Source organism: Lampetra planeri, unplaced genomic scaffold (genome assembly GCF_965212315.1).
Source record: "Lampetra planeri unplaced genomic scaffold, kcLamPlan1.2.h2 scaffold_1036, whole genome shotgun sequence".
Lineage (NCBI taxonomy): Eukaryota > Metazoa > Chordata > Hyperoartia > Petromyzontiformes > Petromyzontidae > Lampetra > Lampetra planeri.
The window spans coordinates 12,501-34,219 of NW_027613746.1; the positions used below are offsets into that span (position 1 = coordinate 12,501).

The 21,719-nt window shown below is 59.3% G+C and overlaps 1 protein-coding gene across 1 annotated transcript; it reads left to right on the forward strand.

Moving 5' to 3' along the window:
* Window positions 1-1,941: 1,941 nt before the first annotated feature.
* Window positions 1,942-18,875, forward strand: LOC144738526 (uncharacterized). The gene is made up of 11 exons (XM_078621539.1): window positions 1,942-2,101; window positions 2,514-2,867; window positions 3,829-3,978; window positions 5,385-5,479; window positions 6,754-6,964; window positions 8,284-8,330; window positions 10,398-10,451; window positions 11,822-11,898; window positions 12,808-13,012; window positions 14,695-14,762; window positions 17,771-18,875. Exons 1-11 carry the CDS (start codon window positions 2,026-2,028, stop codon window positions 18,780-18,782), a joined length of 2,349 nt encoding a protein of 782 aa, XP_078477665.1. The 5' UTR covers window positions 1,942-2,025; the 3' UTR covers window positions 18,783-18,875.
* The last annotated feature ends 2,844 nt before the right edge of the window (window positions 18,876-21,719 follow it).

Sequence of the window (21,719 nt, forward strand, 5' to 3'; positions counted from 1 at the left end):
TGGTGACGGTGGTGGTGATGGTGGTGATGGTGGTGGTGATGGTGGTGGTGATGGTGATGGTGGTGGTGATGGTGGTGGTGACGGTGGTGGTGATGGTGGTGATGGTGGTGATGGTGGTGGTGACGGTGGTGGTGACGGTGGTGGTGATGGTGGTGGTGACGGTGGTGGTGATGGTGGTGGTGATGGTGATGGTGGTGGTGATGGTGATGGTGGTGGTGATGGTGGTGGTGACGGTGGTGGTGATGGTGGTGATGGTGGTGGTGGTGACGGTGGTGATGGTGATGGTGGTGGTGACGGTGGTGGTGACGGTGGTGGTGACGGTGGTGGTGATGGTGGTGACGGTGGTGGTGATGGTGGTGGTGATGGTGATGGTGGTGGTGGTGGTGGTGATGGTGGTGGTGACGGTGGTGGTGATGGTGGTGATGGTGGTGATGGTGGTGGTGACGGTGGTGGTGACGGTGGTGGTGACGGTGGTGGTGACGGTGGTGGTGACGGTGGTGGTGATGGTGGTGATGGTGGTGATGGTGGTGGTGACGGTGGTGGTGACGGTGGTGGTGACGGTGGTGGTGACGGTGGTGGTGATGGTGATGGTGGTGATGGTGGTGACGGTGGTGACGGTGGTGGTGACGGTGGTGGTGACGGTGGTGGTGATGGTGGTGACGGTGGTGGTGATGGTGGTGGTGATGGTGGTGGTGATGGTGGTGGTGATGGTGGTGGTGACGGTGGTGGTGATGGTGGTGATGGTGGTGATGGTGGTGGTGACGGTGGTGGTGACGGTGGTGGTGATGGTGGTGGTGACGGTGGTGGTGACGGTGGTGACGGTGGTGGTGACGGTGGTGGTGATGGTGGTGGTGATGGTGGTGACGGTGGTGGTGATGGTGGTGGTGATGGTGGTGATGGTGGTGGTGATGGTGGTGGTGACGGTGGTGGTGACGGTGGTGACGGTGGTGGTGACGGTGGTGGTGACGGTGGTGGTGATGGTGGTGACGGTGGTGGTGATGGTGGTGGTGATGGTGGTGGTGATGGTGGTGGTGACGGTGGTGGTGATGGTGGTGATGGTGGTGATGGTGGTGGTGACGGTGGTGGTGACGGTGGTGGTGACGGTGGTGGTGACGGTGGTGGTGATGGTGGTGGTGATGGTGATGGTGGTGGTGATGGTGGTGGTGACGGTGGTGGTGATGGTGGTGATGGTGGTGGTGATGGTGGTGGTGATGGTGATGGTGGTGGTGATGGTGGTGGTGACGGTGGTGGTGATGGTGGTGATGGTGGTGATGGTGGTGGTGACGGTGGTGGTGACGGTGGTGGTGATGGTGGTGGTGACGGTGGTGGTGATGGTGGTGGTGATGGTGGTGGTGATGGTGGTGGTGATGGTGGTGATGGTGGTGATGGTGGTGGTGACGGTGATGGTGGTGGTGACGGTGGTGGTGATGGTGGTGATGGTGGTGGTGGTGATAGTGGTTGTGATGTTGGTGCTGGTCCCCCACCCCGTGCCCCCCCCCCACCCTGCGTCCCCCCCACCTCTCCCCCCCACCCGCCCCCACCCCCTCCCCCCCCCTCCCCCCACACCCCGTGCCCCTCCCCCACCTGTATCCCCCACCTCCTCCAACAACCTCCCCCCCCCCACCCGTCCCCACCCCGTGTCCCCCACCTCCCCCCCCTGTGCCCCCCCCCACACCCCACACCCCCCTCCTCCACCCCGTGCCCCTTACCCGCCCCCACCCCGTGCCCCCCCACCTCCCCCCCACCCCGTGCCCCCCCCACACACCCCAACCCCCCACCCCGTGCCCCCCACCTCCCCCCCCGCCCCCACCCCGTGTCCCCCACCTCCCCCCCCACCCCGTGCCCCCCCCCCCCACACCCCACCCCCCGGAGTGACGTCAGTGCTCGCAAGCTGCGCCGCAAGCTGGAGGTGAAGCAGCGCCGTGCGCGGCGCCGCCAGGAGGAGCGAGCGCGGCGCGCTGCACAGCGCTCCACCCCCCACCACCACCAGCGCCACCACCGCCACCACCTCCACCACCACCGGCGATGACGGTGACGCTGGCGCTGGCAGGGACACCGCGCGGGGGCAGCTGGGGGGGGGCGGCCGCCCTGCGGCATGACCGTACGTAGCCGACGACGACGGCGACGACGACGATGATAATAATAGTACCTTGTTCTTTGGGTGTTTCGGTAAAGTCACGGAGATGGGTTCAAAGAAATAACAAAAAAATTACGAAAAATGTACTAAAAATAACAACGAAAATAACAATTTTTTTTTACAAATAAATGACCAAAAAATTACAAAAACTACCAAATAAATAACAAAAAAAGAACCAAAAAATAACAAAGAAATAACGAAAATTAAAGAAATAACTAAAAATAACAAAGAAATAACAAAAAATAACCAAAAAAGAACAAAAAAAACTACGACGTTTTGATCGCTTCCTAAGTCGTCATCGCCCCCCCTCCACCCCCCTCACCACCTCCCCCCCCCTCACCACCCCCCCTCACCCCCTCCCCCCCACCCCCAGCAGACCAGGCTGTAGACCACGTGGTGATGCAGATAGCGTCCCAGCGCTCGCTGCTGCTGCGTTGCTTCTCCGGCCCGTGCCGGCGCCGGCTCCTGGGCCCTCGCCGCGGCCTCCTGCGCAGCCTGGCGCTACGCGGCGCCGTGGCCCGTGCCGAGCTGAGCGCCATCGCACCGCACTTCACGCTGCTGCCCGCGGCGGTGGCGGGCGCAGAGACACGCGGCGGTGGCGATGAGGTGGTGGAGGGGGATCCGTACGACGTGCAGGAGGATGAGGAGGATGTTGACGAGGAGGAGGAGGATGATGATGATGATGATGGTGGTGACGGTGGTGACGGTGGTGGTGACGGTGGCGGAGAAGGTGAGAGCAAGGGTGGCGGGGGAAGATCGCGCGGGGGTTGGACGGAGGTGCGGTTGTGTGGTGGTGGTGGTGATGGTGTGTGTGTGTGAGTGTGTGGTGGTGGTAATGATGTGTGGTTGTGGTGGCGATGTGCGGTTGTGGTTGTGGTGGTGATGTGTGGTTATGGTGGTGGTGATGTGTGGTTATGGTGGTGGTGATGTGTGGTGGTGGTGGTTGTGGTGGTGGTGGTTGTGGTGGTGGCGATGTGTGGTGGTGGCGATGTGTGGTGGTGGTGGTGATGTGTGGTTATGGTGGTGGTGATGTGTGGTGGTGGTGGTTGTGGTGGTGGCGATGTGTGTGGTTGTGGTGGTGGTGATGTGTGGTGGTGATGTGGGGTGGTGGTGATGTGTGGTTGTGGTGGTGGTTGTGGTGGAGGTTGTGGTTGTGATGGTGTGTGGTTGTGGTGGTGGTGATGTGTGGTGGTGATGTGGTGGTGATGGTGGTGTGTGTGTGGCTGCAGGGGCGGTGGGGTGTCTGCTCTCCCTGCTGGTGGCGATGTGTGGTTGTGGTGTGTGGTTGTGGTGGCGATGTGTGGTTGTGGTGTGTGGTTGTGGTGGCGATGTGTGGTTGTGGTGGTGGTGGTGATGATATGGTGGTGGTGGTGATGTGTGGTTGTGGTGTTGGTGATGGTGGTGGTGATGTGTGATGTGTGGTGGTGGTGATGTGTGATGTGTGGTGGTGGTGATGTGTGGTGGTGATGTGTGGTGTGTGGTGGTGATGTGTGGTGTGTGGTGGTGATGTGTGTGTGTGGCTGCAGGCGCGATGGGGCGTCTGCTCTCGCTGCTGGTGAGTGACCGTGACCGTGTGCGTGCACGCCGCTTTGTCTGGGCGCTCGCCTGCTGGTGGCGATGATGTGTGGTGGTTGTGGTGGTGGTTGTGGTGGTGATGTGTGGTGGTGGTGGTGGTGTGTGTGTGGCTGCAGGCGCGGTGGGGCGTCTCCTCTCGCTGCTGGTGAGCGACCGTGACCGTGTGCGTGCGCGCCGCTTCGTCTGGGCGCTCGCCTGCTGGTGCCGGCGGCGCCTGCACGCCGACGCTCGCCTCGCCGCGTGGGCCACCTGGCTGGACAGCGCCGGTACGCGGGGCGCGCTGATACACGGATACACAGATACACGGATATACACAGATACACACATACACATATACACACAGATACACAGAGATACACACAGATACACAGACACACAGATACGCAGATACAGATACACACACATACAGACAGATACACAGATATACACAGATACACAGATATACACAGATACACAGATACACAGATATACAGATACAGATACACAGAGATACACACAGATACACAGATACACAGATACACAGAGATACAGATACACACACATACAGACAGATACACAGATACACACAGATACACAGATATACACAGATACACAGATACACAGATATACAGATACAGATACACAGAGATACACACAGATACACAGATACACAGATACACAGAGATACAGATACACACACATACAGACAGATACACAGATATACACAGATACACAGATATACACAGATACACAGATACAGATACACAGAGATACACACAGATACACAGATACACAGATACACAGAGATACAGATACACACACATACAGACAGATACACAGATACACACAGATACACAGATATACACAGATACACAGATATACAGATACAGATACACAGAGATACACACAGATACACAGATACACAGATACACAGAGATACAGATACACACACATACAGACAGATACACAGATATACACAGATACACAGATATACACAGATACACAGATACACAGATATACAGATACAGATACACAGAGATACACACAGATACACAGATACACAGAGATACAGATACACAGATACACAGATACACAGATACACAGATACACACAGATACACAGATATACACAGATACACAGATACACAGATATACAGATACAGATACACAGAGATACACACAGATACACAGATACACAGATACACAGAGATACAGATACACACACATACAGACAGATACACAGATATACACAGATACACAGATATACACAGATACACAGATACACAGATATACAGATGCAGATACACAGAGATACACACAGATACACAGATACACAGAGATACAGATACACAGATACACAGATACACAGATACACAGGGACACGGATACACAGATATACAGATACACAGATATGCAGATACACAGACACACGACGGACACACAGATACAGGTACACACAGATACAGGGACACACAGATACACGACGGACACACAGACACACAGACACAGATACACGACGGACACACAGACACACGATGGACACACATGCACGGAGTCGTCCTCTAACTCCGAGTCACCCCCCCCCCCCTCTCTCCGAGTCGTCCGCCGCCTCTGTACGAGAGCGAGCGAGCGCTCTTCATTCGTAGTCCACGCCGGGGGGTGTGGGGGGTGACCTCGTTGTCTCCGCGCCGCAGGGCTCAAGGTGACCAAGTCTTTCCTGCAGACGTACCAAGACCTGCTGGAGGCCGTGGACCTCACACCGCTCCAGCAGCACCTCACCAAGCGCAAGGTGAGTGGCGGCGGCGGCGGCGTCGTCATAGTCGTCGTCGTCGTCGTCGTCGTCATCGTCATAGCCGTCGTCGTCGTCGTCATCGTCATAGCCGTCGTCATCGTCGTCATCGTCGTCGTCGTCATCGTCATCGTCATAGCCGTCGTCATCGTCGTCGTCGTCATCGTCATAGCCGTCATCGGCATCATCATCATCGTCTTCATCGTCATCGTCATTGTCGCCGTCGTGCGTCACTTGTGTGTTGTCATCGACGCTGCCCAATAAACTACACGGGCACAACTTGTGCGGGTAAAGGTCAATTTACTCACTTACTCACCCACTCACTCACTCACTCATGCACTCACTCATCCACTCACTCACTCATCCACTCACTCACTCATCCACTCATCCACTCATCCACTCATCCACTCATCCACTCACTCATTCACTCACTCAGCTACCCCCCTACTCATCCACTCACCCACCCACTCACTCATCTACTCACTCATCCACTCACACACTCACTCGCTCATCCACTCATTCAGCTACCCACCCACTCACTCATCCACTCACTCATCCGCTCACCCACCCACTCACTCATCCACTCACTCATCCGCTCACCCATTCACACACCCACTCACTCATCCGCTCACCCACCCACTCACTCATCCACTCACTCATCCGCTCACCCATTCACACACCCACTCACTCATCCGCTCACCCACCCACTCACTCATCCACTCACTCATTCAGCTACCCACCCACTCACACACCCACTCACTCATCCGCTCACCCACCCACTCACTCATCCACTCACTCACTCAGCTACCCACCCACTCACACACCCACTCACTCATCCGCTCACCCACCCACTCACTCATCCACTCACTCACTCAGCTACCCACCCACTCACACACCCACTCACTCATCCGCTCACCCACCCACTCACTTATCCACTCACTCACTCAGCTACCCACCCACCCACTCACTTACTCATCCGCTCACCCACCCACTCACTCATCCACTCACTCACTCAGCTACCCACCCACTCACACACCCACTCACTCATCCGCTCACCCACCCACTCACTCATCCACTCACTCACTCAGCTACCCACCCACCCACTCACTTACTCATCCGCTCACCCACCCACTCACTCGCTCATCCACTCAGTGAACCACTCACTCACTCACCCACCCACCCATACCCACCCATACCCACCCATACCCCACCCACTCAGCGCACACGAGGCTCTAAACCCCGTCCGGCTCTCTCTCTCTCTCCGCCTCCCCCAGGTGTTGACGGCCGACGACTTGAAGCGCCTGTTGCCGGCGAGCGGCGGCGACACCGCCGTGGGTTGTCGCGCCGTGGGTTGTCGCGGCGTGGTGCGCCTGCTGCTGGGCAAGCCGGCGGAGGTGGCGCGGGAGTTCGTGTGGCTGCTGGCGGAGCGGGCGCCCCTCTCTGCGCCGCTGGGGCACGCGCTCGACACGTACTTTAGCATCATGGGTGCGTCGGCACGTACACGCACGCACACGCACGTACACGCGCGTACACGCGCGCACACGCACGCACACGCGCGTACACGCACGTACACGCACGTACACGCACGTACACGCACGTACACGCACGTACACGCACGTACACGCACGTACACGCACGTACACGCGCGTATGGAGACGCGTGAAGGCAGAGATCACCCACGTAGCCTCAACAGACTGTAGGGGCAAGTGCTACTGGCGGGTAGCACTTATATCATTCAGTACACACACGTGCGGGTGTCTCTCTGTCTCTCTCCCCGTGTCTCTCTCCCCGTGTCTCTCTCTCCCCATGTGTCTCTCTGTCTCTCTCCCCGTGTCTACTCTCCCCGTGTCTCTGTCTCTCCCTGTCTGTGCCCGTCTCTCTCTCCCCGTGTCTCTGTCTCTCCCCGTGTCTCTCTCCCCGTGTCTCTCTTTCCCCATGTGTCTCTCTGTCTCTCTCCCCGTGTCTCTCTGTCTCTCTCCCCGTGTATCTCTCTCTCTCCCCGTGTGTCTCTCTGTCTCTCTCCGTGTCTCTGTCTCTCCCCGTGTCTCTCTCCCCGTGTCTCTCTGTCTCTCCCCGTGTCTCTCTGTCTCTCCCCGTGTCTCTCTCTCCCCATGTGTCCTTTTCTCCCCGTCTCTCTCTCCCCGTGTGTCTATCTCTCTCCCCGTGTCTCTCTCTCCCCGTGTCTCTCTGTCTCTCCCCGTGTGTCTCTCTCTCCCCATGTGTCTATCTCTCTCCCCGTGTCTCTCTTTCCCCATGTGTCTCTCTGTCTCTCTCCCCGTGTCTCTCTGTCTCTCTCCCCGTGTATCTCTCTCTCTCCCCGTGTGTCTCTCTGTCTCTCTCCGTGTCTCTGTCTCTCCCCGTGTCTCTCTCCCCGTGTCTCTCTGTCTCTCCCCGTGTCTCTCTGTCTCTCCCCGTGTCTCTCTCTCCCCATGTGTCCTTTTCTCCCCGTCTCTCTCTCCCCGTGTGTCTATCTCTCTCCCCGTGTCTCTTTCTCCCCGTGTCTCTCTGTCTCTCCCCGTGTGTCTCTCTCTCCCCATGTGTCTCTCTCTCCCCGTGTGTCTCTCTCCGTGTGTCTCTCTCCCCGCCGTTCTCCCCCGTGTTGTTTCTCTCTCTCCACGTGCCTCTCTCTTGCTGTATGTATATCCGCCTGTCATTATAAACGTGCGTGCGCGTGCGTGTGTGCGTGCGTGTGTGCGCGCGTGTGTGCGTGCGTGTGTGCGTGCGTGCGTGCGCTCGCCTCTACTCCTAAGCTGACCCTTCAACTCTTCCCTTGACCCTTGACCCGACCCCCCTCCCCACGGCAGACGTTCCTTGTGTTGTTCTACAAAGATCGGACCACGCGGACGAAGCGGTGAGGGAGCAATCTGCGCGGCACACCAAACAGCCCCCGTGTATCGTTCTCAGCAGACGCTGATAGCGAGCGGCAATGCCTGTGAAGGCCCACGTGGTACGCCAGGGGGGGGTGGGTGGCCAGCACCACGCCCGGCCGCCTTTGTCTCCCCCAGTGGGCGGTGTTTACACACCACAAGCTGCACATTTGAGGCCGAGTCTACCTAGGGGAGGCCCAGAACTGGCTCGGATAATTGTGCTGGTGGTGGCCGTGAGCGGGAATCCAACTGTGGTTGCTTGGCTCGTAGTGTCAGCGCGCTGAGCACTGCGCTATCGCTCCCCGCGCACACGCACACACGCACACGCACGCACACGCACGCAAGGTGTGCACGTGTGTACACACGTGTGTACGTATGCGTGTATGTGTGTACGTGTGTACGTGTGTGTGTGTACGTGTGTACGTATGCGTGTATGTGTGTACGTGTGTACGTATGCGTGTATGTGTGTACGTGTGTGTGTACGCGTGCGTGTACGTGTGTACGCATGCGTGTATGCGTGTACGCGTGCGTGTATGTGTGTACGTGTGTGTGTACGCGTGCGTGTACGTGTGTACGCATGCGTGTATGCGTGTACGCGTGCGTGTATGTGTGTACGTGTGTGTGTACGCGTGCGTGTATGTGTGTACGCGTGCGTGTACGCGTGTACGCGTGCGTGTATGTGTGTACGCGTGCGTGTACGCGTGCGTGTATGTGTGTACGTGTGTGTGTACGCGTGCGTGTACGTGTGTACGCATGCGTGTATGCGTGTACGCGTGCGTGTACGCATGCGTGTATGTGTGTACGTGTGTGTGTACGCGTGCGTGTATGTGTGTACGCGTGCGTGTACGCGTGCGTGTATGTGTGTACGCGTGCGTGTACGCGTGCGTGTATGTGTGTACGCGTGCGCGTATGTGTGTACGCGTGCGTGTACGTGTGTGCGTATGTGTGTACGCGTGCGTGTACGTGTGTGCGTATGTGTACGCGTGCGTGTACGTGTGTGCGTATGTGTGTACACATGCGTGCACGTGTACGCTCGTGTGTGTGCGTGTGTTCACGTGTGTGTGTGTGTTGACGTGTGTGTACGCACACCTGTGTGTGTCTACGTGTGTGTGTGTGTTGACGTGTGTGTTCACGTGTGTGTGTGTTGACGTGTGTGTGTGTGTGTGTTGACGTGTGTGTGTGTGTGTGTTGACGTGTGTGTGTTGACGTGTGTGTGCGTGTGTTCACGTGTGTGTGTGTGTTGACGTGTGTGTGTTGACGTGTGTGTGTTGACGTGTGTGTGTGCGTGTGTTCACGTGTGTGTGTTGACGTGTGTGTGTTCACGTGTGTGTGTGTGTTGACGTGTGTGTGTGCGTGTGTTCACGTGTGTGTGTTGACGTGCGTGTGTTCACGTGTGTGTGTGTGTTGACGTGTGTGTGCGTGTGTTCACGTGTGTGTGTGTGTTGACGTGTGTGTGCGTGTGTTCACGTGTGTGTGTGTGTTGACGTGTGTGTGTGCGTGTGTTCACGTGTGTGTGTGTGTTGACGTGTGTGTGTGCGTGTGTTCACGTGTGTGTGTGTGTTGACGTGTGTGTGTGTGTGTGTTGACGTGTGTGTGTGCGTGTGTTCACGTGTGTGTGTGTGTTGACGTGTGTGTGCGTGTGTTCACGTGTGTGTGTGTGTTGACGTGTGTGTGTGCGTGTGTTCACGTGTGTGTGTGTGTTGACGTGTGTGTGTGCGTGTGTTCACGTGTGTGTGTGTTGACGTGTGTGTGCGTGTGTTGACGTGTGTGTGTTGACGTGTGTGTGTGCGTGTGTTCACGTGTGTGTGTGTGTTGACGTGTGTGTGTGCGTGTGTTCACGTGTGTGTGTGTGTTGACGTGTGTGTGTGCGTGTGTTCACGTGTGTGTGTGTGTTGACGTGTGTGTGTGTGTTGACGTGTGTGTGTGTTGACGTGTGTGTGCGTGTGTTCACGTGTGTGTGTTGACGTGTGTGTGCGTGTCTGTGAACGCTCGTGCCGCCCTACCGCTCACTGCCCCCCCCCCCCCCTCCCCCCGTTGTTCACCCCGTTCAGATTTTGATGCGAAAAACCAGAAAATCCAAGAAGAAATTCAAGCGAGAGTCCAAGGTGGGCCGCCCAACACTCGCCCCCACCCCTCCCCCGGGGGATTGTGGGAAATGATTGTCACGTACGCGATGTACGCGCCTACGTAGAACTTCTTTCGCACCGTACGTGGCCAGCCGCGCCAGTCGGAGGTGCGTATGGGGAGAAGGGCAATAAACGAAACACAACAACGACCACAACGCAGTTTATTTTTCGATTTGAAGCTTTCGTGACTGCGGGGATTCATCTTCTTGGTTCTTTCGGTAAAGTCGTCACGTAGAAGGGAAATAATAAAATAATAAAAATAAAACATAATAAAATACAATTCTCACGACGTTTCGGCCACAACGCAAGCAGCCGTCCTCAGGTGAAGAACAGGTCTGTCGAGAAGACAGAGTCTGAATGACACGTCCTGGGCTTGGAGTTTATAGTAAATGGTTTTTAGCACGCCCGTACCTCCGATACACCACACACACACACACAGCCCGTACCTCCGATCCACACACACACAGTCCGTACCTCCGATACACCACACACACACAGCCCGTACCTCCGATCCACACACACACAGCCTGTACCTCCGATACACCACACACACACACACACAGCCCGTACCTCCGACCCAACACACACAGCCCGTACCTCCGATACACCACACACACACAGCCCGTACCTCCGATCCACACACACACACACACACAGCCCGTACCTCCGATCCACACACACACAGCCCGTACCTCCGATACACCACACACACACACAGCCCGTACCTCCGACCCAACACACACAGCCCGTACCTCCGATACACCACACACACACAGCCCGTACCTCCGATCCACACACACACACAGCCCGTACCTCCGACCCAACACACACAGCCCGTACCTCCGATGCACCACACACACACACCGCCTGTACCTCCCATGCACCACACACACACACCGCCTGTACCTCCCATGCACCACACACACACACACACCGCCTATACCTCCGATACACCACACACACACACCGCACGTACCTCCGATACACCACACACACACAGCCCGTACCTCCGATCCACACACACACACAGCCCGTACCTCCGATCCACACACACACACAGCCCGTACCTCCGATCCACACACACACACCGCCCGTACCTCCGATCCACACACACACACAGCCCGTACCTCCGATCCACACACACACAGACAGCCCGTACCTCCGATACACCACACACACACACCACCGCACGTACCTCCGATCAGCGGGGTTGGCTACGTACGCCGCTGAAGAAGTCCCAACGCGCGTTGTCGTAGTCACCACCGCCCCTCGTCGTCCGTCCACGTTGTCCCCCCATCCACGTTGTCCCCCCCCCCCCCGCTGCTTGCCCCCCCCCCTCCCCTCCGCAGAACCTCCTCTATATATCGGGCTCGTCGACAATCAGAGACGACGAATTGGACGATTTGTTGGCGGAGCAAGGCATGCTGTGAGTGACGCACGCAACGCGCACACACACGCACAGTCACACACACACACACAGTCCACCACAACAACAACAACAACAACCGCCATTCGCCACTAAGTGGCGGTGACGTCACCACGACGCTTGTGCCAGGCCATGTGCACCTTGAGGCCACGTGAAGTGTCGAACGCCCGCTGGCAGGAGGTCACGGGGCAGACCCAGGTGCCACGGGTCGACTGACCGAGATGACCGAGATGACTGGCTGATGCACCACCTGTGCCCCCTACTGTGCCAACTTGCTGTGCTTTAGCCACCCGGCGCTCCGCTCGTTGTTGTGAGCGTCGCTCCTCCGCCCTCCGTTGTTGTTGGAGGGCGACTGCCTCCAACTGCCCAGTAGCGTCCTTCACGAGCCTCCTCCACAGAGGCCGATCTTGACACCGCTGGTATCAGTCATCGGCAAGTCCACTCAGCTCCACGTCCTCCTAGCCCGTGCTGCGCCCGTTTAGCCCCCTCGATCCGGCCGTACAAAAGCTGTTTAGGCATGCGGTGGCTGGGCATGCGGGCTACATGACCCAGCCAACGCAGCCTTGCCTGCCGGAGGAGCTCACCGATGGGACTTTGCCCAGATCTTTCAAGGATTTGTGAGCTCCTCTCACAATCCAGCCTGGTTAAACCCAGGATGGATCGTAGGCAGGCCAGCCTAAATGTTTCCAACCGGCGAAGATGCTCCATTAGGGGGGTCCACACACACACACACACACTCCTCCACACACACACACAGTCAACCACACACACACAGACATTGATCGACTGATGACGATGATGACGGTGATGATGACGATGACATTGATCGACTGATGACGATGATGACAGTGGTCCACCGATGATGACGACGTTGAGACTACCGCCCCCCCCACTCTCCTCCGCACGCAGGGACCTGATGCAGGAGCTGGATGAGGGGGAGAGTTGGGCCGCCGGTGGCCCTGGCGGTGGGCCCGCCGGCGGGGCCTCGTTGTTTTCCGTCCCCGAGGATCTGAGGGCCCAGCTGGAGCGCTTTGAGGCGGGCTTGACGCTGGGCCTGGCGGCCCCCGGCAGCTCAGAGGCAGCAGCGCCACCGCTGCTGGTCGATGACCCGGAGGCAAGCGGTGGTGGTGGTGGTGGTGTGGTGGTGTGGTGGTGGTGTGGTGGTGGTGTAATGGTGGTGGTGTAATGGTGGTGTAATGGTGGCGGTGGTGGTGGTGGTGGTGTTGTAATGGTGGCGGTGGTGGTGGTGGTGTAATGGTGGTGGTGGTGGTGTAATGATGGTGGTGGTGGTGGTGTAATGATGGTGGTGGTGGTGGTGTAATGGTGGTGGTGGTGTAATGGTGGTGGTGGTTGTGGTGGTGTAATGGTGGTGGTGGTGATGGTGTAATTGTGGTGGTGGTTGTGGTTTTGGTGGTGTAATGGTGGTGGTGGTTGTGGTTTTGGTGGTGTAATGGTGGTGGTGGCAGTTGTGGCTGTGGTGTAATGGTGGTGGTGGTTGTGGTTTTGGTGGTGTAATGGTGGTGGTGTAATGGTGATGGTGGCAGTGTGGTGGTGGTGTAATGGTGGTGGTGGTGTAATGGTGGTGGTGGTGGTGGCGGTTGTTGCTGTGGTGGTGTCATGGTGGTGGTGGTAGTGGCTGTGGTGGTGTAATGGTGGTTGTGGTTTTGGTGGTGTAATGGTGGTTGTGGTTTTGGTGGTGTAATGGTGGTTGTGGTTTTGGTGGTGTAATGCTGGTGGTGTTGGCAGTGGTGGTGGTGGTGGCTGTGGTGGTGTAATGGTGGTGGTGTAATGTTGGTAGTGGTGGTGGTTGTGATGGTGTAATGGTGGTGGTGGCTGTGGTGGTGTAATGGTGATGGTGTTGGTAGTGGTGGTGGTTGTGGTTGTGGTGGTGTAATGGTGGTGGTGTTGGTAGTGGTGGTGGTTGTGGTGGTGGTGTAATGGTGGTGGTGATGGCGGTGGTGGTGGTTGTGGTGGTGTAATGGTAGTGGTGTTGGTAGTGGTGTTGGTAGTGGTGGTGGTTGTGGTTGTGTAATGGTGGTTGTGGTTGTGTAATGGTGGTAGTGGTGGTGGTGGTTGTGGCTGTGGTGGTAGTTGTGGTTGTGTGGGTGTTGGCAATGGTGGCGGTGGTCATGTTGGTAGTGGCGGTTGTGGTTATGGCTGTGGTGGTGTTGGTAGTGGTGGTGGTTGTGGTAGTGCTGGTACTGGTGGTGGTGGTCGTCTGGTGGTGGTGGTTGTGGTCATCGTCGTCATTGTCGTCATCGCCATCGAGTTCTTTATCATCGTCACGATCATCATCATCATCATCTCTCTAAAATGACCACGATCGTTGCAATCAACAACAAAATCATCATCATCATCATCGTCATCCACGCAATCCTATCGATCATCATCACAATCGAGCGACAATCTTCAGCACCGTCACCATGAGCCTGCGTTGTTGCCTCCTTACCCGTGTGTGTGTGCGTGTGTGTTCGTGCGTGTGTCTGTGTGTGTGTGTGTGCGTGCGTATGTGTGCGTGCGTATGTGTGTGTGCGTGCGTATGTGTGCGTGCGTGTGTGCGCGCGTGCGCGTGTGCGCGTGCGTGTGTGTGTGTGTGTGCGTGCGTGCGTGTGTGTGCGTGTGTGCGCGTGTGCGCGTATGTGTGTGTGTGCGTGTGTGTGCGTGTGTATGTGTACGTGTGTGTATGTATGTGTGTGTGTGTGTGCGTGTGTGTGTGTGTGTATGTGTGTGTGTGCGTGTATGTGTGTGTGTGTGTATGCGTGTGTATGTGTGTGTGTGCACCTCCCACCCACACAGGGATTCCCCCCCCTTGAGACTCCTCAGCAAGCCGAGGTCACCGACGGCGTTCGAGAGGGTCTCTACGAGTGAGTGCGCCACAACCACCACCACCACAACCACTACAACCACTACAACCACCACAACCACCACCACCCACCACCACAACCACCACAACCACCACCACAACCACTCACCACCACTCACCACCACCACCACTCACCACAACCACCACAACCACCACAACCACCACCACTCACCACCACCACTCGTCACTCACTACCACTCACCACTCACTACCACTCACCACTCACTACCACTCACTACCACTCACCACCACCACAACCACCACCACAACCACCACAACCACCACCACCACCACTCACCACCACAACGCACCTTGCTCGAATCCGATGCACAAGATAACAATTAACAAGCTAACAAGAACGATATACAAACAATAACCAAGCTAACAATAAAGTAGAAAACAAACGTGAAACTATGAAAACATGCTTTCATTATATTTCGATGTAAAGCTTTCGTGACTGCAGGGATTCATCTTCTTGGTTCTTTCGGTAAAGTCACGTAGAAGGGAAGTAATAAAATAATAAAAATTAAACATAATATTTTATTATGTTTTATTTTTATTATTTTATTACTTCCATGCTTTCATTATCTCTGGGATTGTGCACATGGCCTAAGAAACGCCACTGTGTTTCAAAAGCCTATGCCTCACCGTGAACAGTTAAATAATAATTAAAAACTAGTCAAAACCGGGGTCTAAACACACAAATAGATGGACCCGTGTGTGTGCAAGAGACTGAATCCTCACTCTTGTTGAAGAAAGTCCCGAAAAATAAATGAAAACAAAGTGAAGATGTTAAATTTATAGAGATAATAACACGAGGAGCTCTGCTGAAACACATCGCTCCCTCCCCCACTCCCTCCCCTCCCTCCCCTCCCCCACTCTCCCTCCCCTCCCCCACTCTCCCTCCCCTCCCCTCCCCTCCCTCCCCTCCCCTCCCTCCTCTCCCTCCCCTCCCTCCCCTCCCTCTCCCCCCACTCACTTCCCTCCCTCCCTCCCCTCCCTCACTCTCCCCCTCCCTCTCCCCTCCCTCTCCCTCCCCTCCCTCCCCTCCCTCTCCCCTCCCCTCCCTCACTCTCCCCCTCCCTCCCCCACCCTCTCCCCTCCCTCTCCCTCCCCTCCCCCTCCCCTCCCTCTCCCACCCCTCCCTCACTCTCCCCACCCTCCCCCTCCCTCTCCCCTCCCTCTCCCTCCCCTCCCTCCCACCCACTCCCCTCCCTCCCCCCCTCCCTCTCCCCCCCCTCTCCCTCCCCTCCCCTCCCCTCCCCTCTCCCTCCCCTCCCTCACTCTCCCCTCCCTCCCCCTCCCTCTCCCCCTCCCTCTCCCTCCCCTCCCTCCCCTCCCTCTCCCTCCCCTCCCACACCCTCTCCCCTCCCTCCCCCTCCCTCTCCCCTCCCTCTCCCTCCCCTCCCTCCCCTCCCTCTCCCCCACTCCCTCCCCTCCCTCCCCCTCCCTCTCCCTCCCCTCCCTCCCCTCCCTCTCCCCCACTCCCTCCCCTCCCTCCCCCTCCCTCTCCCTCCCCTCCCACCCCTCCCACCTCCCCCCACTCCCTCCCTCCCCCTCCCTCTTCCTCCCCTCCCTCCCCTCCCTCTCCCCCACTCCCTCCCCTCCCTCCCCCTCCCTCTCCCTCCCCCTCCCTCTCCCCTCCCTCTCCCTCCCCTCCCTCCCCTCCCTCTCCCCCTCCCTCCCCTCCCTCCCCACTCCCTCCCCCTCCCTCCCCCTCCCTCTCCCTCCCCTCCCTCCCCCTCCCTCCCCTCCCTCCCCTCCCTCTCCCCCACTCCCCTCCCCTCCCTCCCCTCCCTCTCCCCTCCCTCTCCCTCCCCTCCCTCCCCTCCCTCCCCTCCCTCTCCCCCACTCCCTCCCCTCCCTCCCCCTCCCTCCCCTCCCTCCCCTCCCTCCCCTCCCTCCCCTCCCTCTCCCCCACTCACTTCCCTCCCCTCCCTCTCCCCCTCCCTCCCCTCCCTCTCCCTCCCCTCCCTCACTCTCCCCTCCCTCTCCCCTCCCTCTCCCCTCCCTCTCCCTCCCCTCCCTCTCCTCCCCCACTCCCTCCCCTCCCTCCCCCTCCCTCTCCCTCCCCTCCCTCCCCTCCCTCCCCTCCCTCCCCTCCCTCACTTCCCTCCCTCCCCTCCCTCTCCCCCTCCCTCCCCTCCCTCTCCCTCCCCTCCCTCACTCTCCCCTCCCTCTCCCCTCCCTCTCCCCTCCCTCTCCCTCCCCTCCCTCCCCTCCCTCTCCCCCACTCCCTCCCCTCCCTCCCCTCCCTCTCCCCTCCCTCCCCTCCCTCTCCCTCCCCTCCCTCACTCTCCCCTCCCTCTCCCCTCCCTCTCCCCTCCCTCTCCCTCCCCTCCCTCCCCTCCCTCTCCCCCACTCCCTCCCCTCCCTCCCCTCCCTCTCCCCTCCCTCTCCCTCCCCTCCCTCCCCTCCCTCTCCCCCACCTCTCCCTCCCCTCCCTCCCCTCCCTCTCCCCCCACTCCCTCCCCTCCCCTCCCCTCCCTCTCCCCCACTCCCTCCCCTCCCTCCCTCTCCCCTCCCTCTCCCTCCCCTCCCCTCCCTCTCCCCCACTCCCTCCCCTCCCTCCCCCTCCCTCTCCCCTCCCTCTCCCTCCCCTCCCTCTCCCCCACTCCCTCCCCTCCCTCCCCTCCCTCCCTCTCCCCTCCCTCTCCCTCCCCTCCCCTCCCTCTCCCCCACTCCCTCCCTCCCTCCCCCTCCCTCTCCCCTCCCTCTCCCCCACTCCCTCCCCTCCCTCCCCTCCCTCTCCCCCACTCCCTCCCCTCCCTCCCTCTCCCCTCCCTCTCCCTCCCCTCCCCTCCCTCTCCCCCACTCCCTCCCCTCCCTCCCCCTCCCTCTCTCCCCCTCCCTCTCCCTCCCCTCCCTCCCCTCCCTCTCCCCCACTCCCTCCCCTCCCTCCCCTCCCTCCCTCCCTCACCCTCTCCTTGCGTCCCTTCCAACTCCTTCGCCCTTTGACCCCACGACCTCTCACCTCTCCTGCCGCCCCACCCCCCGCCCCTCACTCAGCTACTTCTTCCACATCCTGGCGGAGCACGGCCCGCTGCACCTCGACGCGCCGCTGCTCACCGACGAGTTCCATGCCGCCTTCCCGTTGGCGGCGCACGCTCTGGTCGCCAGCCGGGGGGGGCTGGCGCCCTTCCTCGCCGCCAGCGCCCGCTTCACGGTGCGACGCGGCGTCGTGGCGCTCCGCTCCGATGTTCAAGTCCTCCGCTTTGAGGCTCACCGCCTGCGCTCCGACGCTCACCCCCCTCCGCTCCGACGCTCACCCCCCTCCGCTCCCCGGCCGCCGACGCCGGCGGCGACGGCGTTCGCCCCCCGACCTTTAACCTCTCGGCCACGACCCTCGACCCGGCGGAAGCAGAGGACCTCGAACGGTCGCGCGACGGCAATAGGGACCCCGGCGACCTCGGTGACCTCGGCGACCTCGGCGACCCCGGCGACCCCGGCGTCGGGGCCCGCGGCGACGGGCAACGCGGCGACGCCGGCGAGTCGCGGCACGGGGAGGGGACCGGCGTGGTCGCGGATTTACCAGCCGGACCCCCCTCTCCCAGTGCCGCCCCCTCTGCTAGTGCCGCCCCCTTTGCCGGCTCCGCCCCCTCTGCTAGCGCCGCCCCCTTTGCCGGCTCCGCCCCCCTCGCCGGCTCCGCCAGCGCGAATGCGCCGCCCCCCGACCCCATCCTGGAGGAGCTGGACGAGGGGCTGTCGGACGACGCTTTCTACAGTTCGGACGACGGCGACGGCACCGGCTCGTCGGCCGACAGCGCCGACTCCTTCCCGGACATGCAGCTCTTCCACTTGGACGACATCGACGACCACGACGACGACGATGGCGGTGGCGAGGGCGACGGCGAGGAGGAGGAGGAGGAGGGGGACGCCGCCGCCGCCGCCGCTGCCGCCCTCGCCGAAGCTTTCCGCGACTCGCCCCGGCCCAACCTCAACCCGGCCGCCAAGGAGTTCACGCCGGGCTTCTACGCACCGACGTCGGCCGGCACCGACGCCGGCATCGCCGCAGCGGTGACGCTGACGCCGCCGCTGTCCGTCCTGTACCCGGCCATCCCGGTGGACGGCGCCGGCGGCCTGTGGCAGCTCCTCGGCTTGACGCCGCCGCCGGCGCCGGTGCCGTCTGTGCCGTCTGTGCCGGCGCCGGTGACCGTGGCGACGTCGCCGGGAGAGGAGGAGGAGGAGACGGGACCTGCCGCCGAGATGAAGAGCGCCGGAGTGCAGGTGATGATGCCTCCCCGTGTCTCCCCGCGTCTCTCTCTGTCCCCCCGTGTCTCCCTGTGTCTCTCCCCGTGTCTCTCTCTGTCTCTCCGCGTCTCTCCGCGTCTCCCCGCGTCTCCCCGCGTCTCCCCCGTGTCTCTGTCTCCCCGCGTCTCTCTGTCTCTCCGCGTCTCCCCGCGTCTCCCCGCGTCTCCCCCGTGTCTCCCTCTGTCTCCCCGCGTCTCTCTCTGTCTCTCCGCGTCTCCCCGCGTCTCCCCCGTGTCTCCCTGTGTCTCCCTGTGTCTCTCCCCGTGTCTCCCCGTGTCTCTCTCTGTCTCCCCGCGTCTCCCCGCGTCGCCCCGCATCTCTCCGTGTCTCTCTGTGTCTCCGTGTCTCCCCGCGTCTCCCCGCGTCTCCCTGCGTCTCCCCGTGTCTCCCCGCGTCTCCCCGCGTTTCCCCGCGTCTCCCCGCGTCTCCCCGCGTCTCCCCGCGTCTCCCCGCGTCTCCCCGCGTCTCCCCGCGTCTCCCCCCGTCTCCCCGCGTCTCCCCGCGTCTCCCCGCGTCTCCCCGCGTCTCCCCGCGTCTCTCGCGTCTCCCCGCGTCTCCCCGCGTCTCCCCGCGTCTCCCCACGTCTCCCCGCGTCGTCTCCACGGTCTTCAGCGTCGTCTCCGCGTGTCCCCGCGCCCGCAGGCCACGCCGCCACCCGGGACGGAGCGTGGAGATCAACACGGAGCCCTTCGTACCGCACGAGTCGGTCGAGGTGAGCTCACCATCCTCCGCTCTCTTCACTCAGAACGCTGATGCTGGGGTCTTTAAACCTCTACGTAGACTCAACACTGCACCACAGACTCAACACTGCACCATAGACTCAACACTGCCCATAGACTCAAACACTGCACCATAGACTCAACACTGCTCCTAGACTCAACACTGCCCATAGACTCAACACTGCACCATAGACTCAACACTGCACCATAGACTCAACGCTGCCCATAGACTCAACACTGCCCATAGACTCAACACTGCACCATAGACTCAACACTGCACCATAGACTCAACACTGCACCATAGACTCAACACTGCACCATAGACTCAACACTGCACCATAGACTCAACACTGCCCATAGACTCAACACTGCCCATAGACTCAACACTGCACCATAGACTCAACACTACCCACAGACTCAACACTGCACCATAGACTCAACACTGCACCACAGACTCAACACTGCCCATAGACTCAACACTGCACCATAGACTCAACACTGCAACATAGACTCAACACTGCCCATAGACTCAACACTGCACCATAGACTCAACACTGCACCACAGACTCAACACTGCACCACAGACTCAACACTGCCCATAGACTCAACACTGCACCATAGACTCAGCACTGCCCATAGACTCAGCACTGCCCATAGACTCAACACTGCACCATAGACTCAACACTGCACCATAGACTCAACACTGCCCATAGACTCAACACTGCACCACAGACTCAACACTGCACCATAGACTCAATACTGCACCACAGACTCAACACTGCACCACAGACTCAACACTGCACCATAGACTCAACACTGCACCATAGACTCAACACTGCCCATAGACTCAACACTGCCCATAGACTCAACACTGCACCATAGACTCAACACTGCACCATAGACTCAACACTGCACCATAGACTCAACACTGCACCATAGACTCAACGCTGCCCATAGACTCAACACTGCCCATAGACTCAACACTGCACCATAGACTCAACACTGCCCATAGACTCAACACTGCACCAAAGCTCGCCTCCTTGCGGCACTTGCGAGTGAGGCTACGCGGGGGACCTTTGCCTTTGCCAGGGCGAGCTGGGCCGCGGAGACCAGGAGCGCCAGCTGCTGCTGCGCCGTCTCGAGGAGACGCAGGACAAGTTCCAGCAGGCGCGCCAGGAGTGGCGCGTGGAGCTGGCCAGTCTGCGCGACGACCTGGCCGAGAGCCTGAAGGTACCCCGCGTGGTGTCGCACAACAACAACAACAACGACAGTGACGACGACGACAACAACGACAACAACAACAGCCACGACAACAACAGCCACAACGACAACAACGACAACAACGTCAACAACAGCCACAACAACAACAACGTCAACAGCCACAACAACAACAACGATAACAACAGCCACAACGACAACAACGTCAACAACAATGACAACAACAGCCACAACGACAACAACAACGACAACAACAGCCACAACGACAACAACGTCAACAACAATGACAACAACAGCCACGACAACAACAGTGACGACGACGACGTCAACAACAACAACAACCGCAGTCGGGCATATCTGCGGAACACACCACGCCCTGGCCGTTGACCCTGCAGGCCATTGACCGAGCAACCCGACGTGTTCCTACCAGCTCCCTCCGCAGCAGGACAATGTGTTTGATTTTAGGCAGGAAATTCGTTTTCAAATTTAGATATTTTTTTCTGGAGGGGGACCACCAGATCTCCTGGAAGATTTGTTCACGTTGTTTATTGTGAAAATTCGGTCACAGCTCGGTACGGGTACGGGTACCCGTTTGCGACCCCGGTGCGGCCGGGTACGGGTAGGGGTACGGGTAGGCCGTGAGTCACTGGTGAGTCGCCGTTTGTCACTCATTTCCCAACGTCTTGTCTCTTCTCACAATTCAAGTTCCTAGAATCAACCCACCCGCGCCTGCAACATGGCTTCATCCCAGAGGTCGCAATCAGGTACCC